At 48.9% G+C, this 8895-nt stretch overlaps 1 protein-coding gene across 1 annotated transcript; it reads right to left on the bottom strand.

Moving 5' to 3' along the window:
* Positions 1-370: 370 nt before the first annotated feature.
* SELENBP1 (selenium binding protein 1) lies at positions 371-8677 on the bottom strand. Its single transcript, XM_036767067.1, has 12 exons — positions 8612-8677; positions 6231-6284; positions 5821-5933; positions 5448-5633; positions 4759-4879; positions 3413-3595; positions 2883-3061; positions 2111-2189; positions 1889-2010; positions 1480-1572; positions 1174-1292; positions 371-840 (listed from the first exon to the last, which is right to left on the bottom strand). The coding sequence occupies exons 1-12, from the start codon at positions 8613-8615 to the stop codon at positions 678-680; spliced, it is 1416 nt and encodes a 471-aa protein (XP_036622962.1). The 5' UTR covers positions 8616-8677; the 3' UTR covers positions 371-677.
* Positions 8678-8895: the final 218 nt, after the last annotated feature.

The following is an 8895-nucleotide window of genomic DNA, read 5'->3' as shown; positions in this document are numbered from 1 at the left end:
GATAAATATATGGTGAATTGAGAATAGTGAGCAGCACGGCATGATGTTCATTTTCCACCTGAGGAAACAGCCTCAGATACTATTTCCACGGGAACTACCCTTTCTCCTTATCACCCTAATGACCTCACCAATGGCTAGTTGGGGGTAGAAGTGTGCTAGACTCTGGCTATGGAACATAGCAAAACTAACTAATGCATCAGTGATTTCTGGCCTCATTAGCACATGGGCTAACTAGACATAGATAATGTACATCTGGAGGTAGGTTTACAAGCTCCTAAGTCTCTTACATGCTTCCTTGCCCTAAGCATAAAGGTCTCACCCTGCTGGGAATATATATCAACAAATGCCTATCTCCCCCAAGCACAAAAGATTCAAAGAAAAGTATTTGGTTTATTCCATAATACCCACCACCAGTGGGAGTGGGGGGATAAGGAGATAATGGCAACACCAAAGTCAAGCAAGAAGCCATACAAAAATAGCAGATAATGAGCAAAATACAATCAGGGATCAAAAAGAGGGAGTTAATTCCCAAGATTCCAAACTAGATTCCTCCTCCCCCCAAAGGCTCTAAGAAGGAAGCCAGAAGGCTTTTGGAAAGGAACAAAGGCCTCCACCAAGAAGCCTAGGCCCTACAGAGCCTGAGGAGTTTGGGCTCAGTAGTGGGGAAGGGGCAGGCTTTAGAGCCAGATATCAGAGGTGCAGTCACCCCCAGGGTAGCGCAGCTCATGGGCTAGAGCTGGACCCAGAGGTTCCTTCCCAAAATCTACCAGGAAGTCAGGGTTTAGTGTCAGGCCCCCCTTTTCTGTGTCTACATCAATCTGCAGCATCACTGAGCCCTCCCTGGAAGAAAAGGGATACGTAGGATATATGAGATATGGGAAGATATATGGGATAAGGAGAAAGTCAAATCTCCAACCCTTGTGATTTTCTTTTTCGTTCCCCTCCAGCATCTTCCCCTACTAAGCGATCCATGGGAACTTTTCTCCCCAGCTTGGCAGTGGAGCCTTATGTGGGATGATGTTTAGGGGACAGTTTTTAGGACAATCATGGGAGTCGGGTTTCTACTTAGGGAAAACAGGAGTGTGTGTGCTGGGAGAGAAGCTTGGGAAGGAGTTTCCTTGAGGGTGGTGGAGGGGGAAAGAAAGGGATTGGGGAAGAGAGGCTGGCTCTTACTTAATGAGGTTAGGGTAGAACTGCTTATCCCAACCACTGTACAGGGAGGTGGTGACATAGAGGCGCCGTCCATCCAAGCTGAGCTGGATCATCTGGGGACCCCCTTGAATCCTCTTACCCTTGGGGAAGGAGCACAAAGATCCTGATAGCCTCCGCTGAGATATATCTCAATTAGGTTAGATTTACTCAGTTAGAGTTAGGGTTAGGCTTAGGGTTAAAGGAAAAATGCTCATATGTCAGGGTCCCAGGACTTTGTGAGGGGGATTGTGGGAGATCTTCATTCCTGAGGGAAGGGGGTGCTTTTACCTTGACCACCAAGGGCTCTGGTTGACACTTCAATTCCTTATCCTCTAGGACTCTCACTGGGCCTCCTCGAACAATGCTGCCCCCAATGAATATCTGATCCAGAGAGAGGTGATGCAGGTGACCGCTCTCTCTGTGCCTTTGAGTTGTGTCCAGACCACTGATCCCAATAGGCATAACTGTCCCCTTTACCCTTGCCAGGGGGTTCCCTTTCCACTCTCCCCGGTCAGCTCTCCTTGCCATCCCTCCTAGGCTTCTTGCCTTTCCTTCTGTCCTTACTCCCTTGTCTTCTCAAATACCCGTCCCATTTCCGCCTCCCCCATCACACCCTCTTTTCCCCAACTTTCATTCTCCTTTGGTTTTCCTCTACTCGCTCCCTTGCTTGTCATATGTCTCTCCCCAGCTCTACAACCTGTCCAGCCAGGCGGGGCCTTTGAGGGTCTGAGATGTCATACTGCCTCAGGTCACCATGTACCCAGTTGCTGAAGTAGAGGAACTTATCATCGAGGGCCAGGAGAATGTCTGTGATCAGGCCTGAGGGGAGGGAAATAAGATGACTTCATCCCTGGATTCCCTACCTCCAAGAAGCAGTAACATGCCCATGTCTCCGTCCTTCCCTCCCCTTCGTGTTTACCTGGCATGTCAGGCAGCATCCATCCCTCCACTTTCTTGGATGGCACCTGGATCACCTTTTCAACTGCCCACTTCCCTCCCTGTATCAGAGGTAAAGAGAACCAGGGAGTTCAGGAAGCAGTAGGGGTGGGGAGAAACCGAGGCAGATTCAGACGCCCTCAGATTGGAAGAAGAGAAAGGGTGTGACTAAATCTTTATTGAAGACCCGCTGTGTTGGCAGGTTTTTGAGTATGGCGAGAGGACTAAGACCATGGGAATGCACAGGTAGGGCCTGGGGAAGATAAAATTGTGGCCTTGTTTTCTTGTGGAAGCATCTGATATGAATCTGAGAATGAGGAATAGGAAGGTCAATGGAGATGGTGGTGCCTCACCTCATTCCCGGCTCGCATTAGAGAAGGCCAATATTTGATATAGATGTGGAAGCAGTATCTTTGCCAAGAAAACCCCAGAAAGGGAGTCATGAAGAGTCAGGCATGACTGAAAATGACTAAACAACACCATGCGGACCATACAACACATACTTCCGTTTGTTGGTTCTTTCTCTGGAGAGGGATAGCATTTTCCTTCCTAAGTCCTTTGTAATTGATTTGAATGACCACATTACTCAGAATAGCATAGTCATTCAGTTACTCTTTGAACAGTATTGCTCTTACTGTATACAGTGTTCTCTTGGTTCTGTTCATTTCACTCTGCATTATGTCTTGCAAGTCTTTTAGTGTTTTCTAAAACCAACCTGATTACCATTTCTTACAGCATAGCAGTATTCCACTCACCTCAGTCTTGTAGAAGCGCTGGATATTAGAGCTGAGGGCACATCCCACAAAGCCTTGGCAGGCAGCTGGGTCATGCAAGAATCGGATCTCCAAAGGGATTAGCCCATCCTGCATTTGTAGAGTCTGTACAAGCTCATGACGCTGCCAGTCCCAAATATTCATCTGGCTCCCATACAGACCTGAGAAGGATGGAGGATTAGGGCACAGAGAGGAGGGGCAGGGAATCTTTAGCTATCAGCATACAGTCGTGGGGTTGAGGGGTGAGAGAAGACTGTGGTGGGCAAGGCTAGAACCAAGGACCAAGGCAAGAAGCTAGAAGCAAGTGCAAAAGATCCTAGGAAGAGAGGAAAAATAGGAAATCAGAGCCAAGTTTAGGATGGAGGAGAGAACACTGAGACCCCCTAGACTGTTCCCAAGAGTCTGCGTCCAAGGATGTGAAAATTGGGAGGACTAAGAAATGAGGTCCAGGGTTCAGGAGGAAGTAGAGAATCAGAGTAGGAGGGCATGAGACATATGGAGGGACCCCTCACCAGCAGAGACGTCTGCAGGATTGAAGCCATCCTTGAACACGTTGGGGGCAGCCCACTCAGTGCTGATCAGGACATTGTGTCGAGGCTGATACCAGAAATCGTAGCCCATTCGAGCGGCATCTCCAGGCTTCTGCCATGTTCCCTTCACCTCAAATGTCTCCCCATCTAGCAGTACAAACCCTCCTGAGGAGGGGAGACATTACAGAGAAGTTACCACGCAGATCCATCCCACTCCAGAAACTAGTCCTGTACATAATCTGTACTTCCAGGCAACAATAGGTCTCCCAACCCTATCACTCCCCTTACATTGCAATATCCTGGTTCCATAAATTAAGAGGTTTCAGGAAGGAAACAGAGTATGTGGTCCCTGGCACCATGCTATCATTCCTTTGCTTCCTGGCCCTTAAAGGCAGGTTGTTCTTCATATATACTGAGTGCTAAAAGGATCGACACCCTTACTCTGGGTCTCCCATTCTTAGAATCTTAAGATTTTTAGTCCAGCCTTCTAGTTTACAAATGAGCAAACAGGTCTGAGGAGTTAAACGAGTTGACCAAAGTCACAGTTGATAGAAAGTCTTCCCTATGTCCCTTTCACAGCATTCCAGCATCCCAGTGGAGAAGGGACCCCACTATTCCTGACACCACCCTCACAACCACCAAATGCTAACCCCCACTTTGACACTGGTCAGCTCGAGTCCTAGGAAGAGCAGTGCCTACCAGATCAAGTCAAGGCAATGGGCATTTATTAAGCACCTACTGTGTGCCAAGCACTGTGTAAAGCACCGAGGATACAGAGAAAGGCAAAAACACAGTCCCCGCCTTCACTGATCACCAAGGCCATTATCCAGCCATAGAGGTGGCCCAACACCTGCCTCCTCAGCATCCACAGTGACTGAAGACCCAGAGAAGAAAGTTCTTACCACTGAAGTCCTTGGCACTGTCAGATGTTCAAAACCAGAAATAAACATGATTTTATCAGTAGAAATGACACTCAGGAGGATGCATTAACATCTGTTTTGCTGCTGCACCCTGAGGACCATGGGACCTTTCCATCTGACTTGGAGCCAAAATTTCCTCTATGGATTGTCTCCCCTATTAGAACATGAGCTCCTCGAGAGCAGGGCCTGTTTTTTCTGTTTGGGTCCCAGCACTTAGTACAGTGCTTAGCACATGAGGGGCACTTCAGTGCTTTTTCATTCATTTAATGTAACACAGCAGCTCAGATTGCTCCCCAACATCTTAAGGCAAACCGAACCATCACCTGCCTCTGAGGCCCCTACCTAGAAGTATAGGTATCTGCCCTACACTAAAAGAAATCCCAGCCCACATCTGGGCAGCCCAGGTACCTTTAGCATTGCCCTTAGGATCTCCCAGGGCACTGATCATCACCTCCCCACTGGGCAGACAGTGACTGGTGTGGAGGTAGGCCAGGTCACACTTTGACATCACTTGTGTGGGCTCCACAACCTGGATGGAAATTGGGGATGGGAGTCAGCAGCCAGTGTGGCTCAGGCATTCTCCCCAGCATCCTCATGTCTTCCCTATTTCTTTCCAACTTCTTCAAAATGTGGTTTTACATACTTCAGAGAAATGGGGTAGGGATGAGGCACTTATCTCCCCAATCTTAATTAGAACATCAGAAACTCCCCTTTGCATTCTAGAGATTGCCTCTCTTTGGAGAGGGGGCATAACAGATCTCTGAAGTCTGGATTGCTGTGTTATGAGCACAGTGGCTCATAGTCCCACCCATGATGCAATACAAGTGCTTGGCCATATCTGGCCATCTTCTATGCCCCTAACTATCCTGTACAGAGAGAGCTCCCCAGATGGGGATCTCCCAGGCTTCCCCTATTCCTCTGTCTCCCCTTCTAAGATCCAATTTTCCTTTTTCTTCCTTCCCACTAAAGAAAGCTCATGAAATCTATTTGGGTTCTCCCTTTCCCCTAGGAACAGAGGGTGGAGGTGGTCAGGCAGACCAGGGAAGGTGGGACATTGTGGATTCTTGGTTCTGGCCAAGATGAGAAGGGGAACCTGCCTTATGCAGTTTTGGGGCCCTGGGATCTGAGCCCACATCCACCACATAGATACGTGAGGAAATGAGGCTGGGCAGGATGAGCTTGGTGCGGGATTTGCTGCTGTCTCCAAAGCAGCTGCTGCAAGTGTTCCAGCCTGAATGGTGCAGTTCGTCTTTTAGGTGTGGCATTGGCAGCCTGTGTATCACCTGAAAGCAAAGACGGGGAGAGCGCTGAGTAGGGGAAGGAGGAAAGAGTTTTATCAAAAAGCCCCACAAACTGAGAAAGAGGTGAGTTCTGACTGAGATGCCAAGCTGGAGCAACTCGGAGAAAAGACAAGGGTATACCAAGAGTTTGGATGTCACCTTGCTGGGAGAGCCCACCACCCAATCTCACCTGGCTGTAGTAAGGAGATTTGGGGTCCACATCAACAGTAGCCAGGTAGTCAGGGGCCTCTGTGCCTGTATTTCGATAGATGCAGGGCAGGTAGATAATTTCCTCCCGAGGCCCTGATACATCAAGAAATGAACAATGGGGGTCAGCCTACACAGGCCAAGCAAGCAGGGAACTAGGTGAGGTCTGGGAACTGGCACTGTGGCAGGAGAGGAGGGGGCCAGAATACATGGGGAGCCCCAAGCCAAATTCTGCTCATTCAGCAGGGATGCTGCACCCACAGTCACAGCTGGGTGCCTGACATAGTTTAAGGGCAGAGCATCCTTTTGGCTTTTCCAAAGGGCATCCAAGTGCTGGGGCTACTGGCACCTGTCACCACTCCCAGGCTTTCCCAGGAGAGTAGATCTACTTGCCTTTCATAGCATCCAGAGGCGTAGGATAGCCAGGTCCACATTTTTCACACTTAGCTGTGAAGGAAATAGAAATTTGGGATTAGAGAGGTGCTTTACTCTCTAGCCCCACTAGACGTCAGCTCAGGCTTACCCCATACCCTGTGTCACCTGCTCAGTTGGCACAGGCATCTGGCTCACTTTCCCTACCTTCCCTTTGTTTTCCTCTTCTCCATCATTACCATTTCCTCATCTTTCTCTACTGGAATGTCAGGAAAGGAGAGGGGAAAGTATAAGTTGGAGACTGAGCAGGCATGTATGTATCTAAGGGGGCAGGATCCAGGAAACTGAAAACCTTTTTCTACTGATAATCTCCTACAATGTCTCAGAGGAGTCTCAGTAATCCTCTGCACTCTGGGAGGGAGCACACAAAAGTAAATTCCTGAGACAGACCCATACCAGAGTGGTTAGGCAATATCCTGTCCTTCCTGGGACTTCTTGCCAGAGCCCCACATTATATAACTTAGAAGCCTGGCTACAGTAGCCTCTAAAGGGACAGTTCTGCCATGTACTTGAGGCTTAAGGGGCTACTGCAGGTTAGGGGTGATGTCCTGTAGAAGATGGCATCAGTCATTCCCAGAAAGCTGTGGTATCATTTATGGGGAGGGTGGTGGTGGAAATCATTAGGGTGGAGTTAGTAACAAGAATGATTCCAGGGAAAGGGAATTATTTTTGGTAGAGACTTCCACTTATGCAGCTGCTAGATACCCTACAGTTTGGCCTTTGGAGGTGAGCCTGGAATGACTGGAGAGAAGAGTTGTGAAGTGAGAAAGAGTTCCTTTGGGGTGAATAGAGGGTAGGAGAAGAAAGGATGAGTTCTAGTCCTGGTTCAAACCTTCTTGCATCATGGCTAATCTGGTCTCTGCTCCAGGAATGATGTGGGGAAGCCAGTGGAGAGCAAGAGATGCTCTTCACTGGGTCCCCACAACTCTGACTGTCCTGATGTTAACCTTGCTTTGAATATGAGTGGGGAACATCAGCAGGGTAATGGCTACACTACAAAAGAACTACTCAGGTGTTGGGTCCAAAATGGAATCTGGATTCTGGCAATGTTCTACTAGGGTGGAACTTGGGAGGGGCCACAGAGAAGGGAATTAAAGAGACCTGTTTGGCCACTTTTTGGCCTTCTGCCGACAGTTAACATTATATAGGGGACAGCCACAGGCACAGGAAGAGAGAGGCAGAGACTCCAATATATAAAGGCAGAAATACTGAGATGAATGAGATCAAAAGAGAGTTGGAGAGAATCAGAGACAAAACAATCAGGTCCTATCTCTTCAGCCAGGTGGCCCAGTGGATAGAATGCCCGGCCTGGAATCAGGAAGACCTGAGTTCATATCTGACCCCAGACATTTTATTAGCTGTGTGAGCCTGGGCAAATCATTTAACCCTCTTTGCCTCAGTTTTCTTATCTGTCAAATGAGCTGGAGAAGGAAATGGCAAACCACTCTAAAAGGAGTTGTGAAGAGACTGGATCTCTCTCAGATAGTAGGGAAGCATGGGTGCAGGAATGATAGTTTCTCATCTTGGTTTCTACATTCCCACTTAACTACTTCTAGCTCCTTCTCCATCAGCCTTTCAGAGGTTCCAGATACTGGATGCTAATCAATTTCAGTACTCCCACTCTTCTGTGTTAAAAAAAAAAAAGGGTCCTTGAGGACCCAAGGAAATCCCCAAGTGGATACCTTCTAGGCATCCTGACAAACATCCAGCTCACACGGCTGACACTGCTAAGGGCAAGAACTCCATGTTATTATAGGTGGTGTTGCCTAGTGCTGTCCATCAGACAGGGGTCCATAACTCAGGGCTGGACTATTTGGACAAAGAGAAGAACTCCTGAAGCCTACGAGGACTGGCCACCGATTTCTTTTCCTTAAATGGCCTTGGGTATCTAGGCTGCCTGGGCTGGCCAGAGCTGGGAAGAGGTGAGGGTATGATTCTTGGGTTCACTGACCCTGGAGAGAGTACACTGCTGGTGTTACTCTTCCACCCAAGAGGGGTAACATAAGATCAGTGGATGGCCATGTGGTCAAGTTGATAATTTCAGAAGGGTGGTAGTGGTGAATGCTCTCTCCAGATTTTTCTCCTAACACTGGTAGGACAGAGTCTGGGGATCCCAGGCCCAGCTGAACTGGGAGGGAAAGAAAGTCCTCCAGGGCTAATGAGGACACTGTTCTCTGTCTTTCTTGATAGCCACAGAATGGCCAGAACAGCCAAAAGGCGTTGGCTGAACGAGAGAGAGGAAAGACTTGGGAAGGACAGTCTAGGGCCCAGGCTCCCCCGAGTTTTCCTGGCGGCTGCTGTCATTGGGTAGGAGAAGGAGGGGAAAGTGGCCCCGTTCTTACCCATGCTGTTCACCTCTGCTCTGCAGTCTGGCTGTGGCTGGTAGAGGCTGCAGTTGTGTACTGGGAAGGGGCAGAAAGAAGGGAATTTATGTAACTGCTAGGGGGTGGGGCAGGGGAGGACCTGGGCATCAGGCCAGGGCTGGAGGGAAGGAGCACAGGCAGCTGCTAACTGGCCAGGACTTTTCCTAGTGGTCCGGACCTTCTGGAATTTGCTTGAATTAAAGGGGTGGGGGAAGGGTCAGTGAGAAGGAAGAGGGAAAGTGACCTCTTGCATGAAAAGGTAC

The sequence above is a fragment of the Trichosurus vulpecula genome, chromosome 7, assembly GCF_011100635.1.
Source record: "Trichosurus vulpecula isolate mTriVul1 chromosome 7, mTriVul1.pri, whole genome shotgun sequence".
Taxonomy (NCBI): Eukaryota; Metazoa; Chordata; class Mammalia; order Diprotodontia; family Phalangeridae; genus Trichosurus; species Trichosurus vulpecula.
The sequence above is the reverse complement of the archived record's forward strand: the minus strand, read 5'-3'. Positions and strand labels throughout refer to the sequence as shown.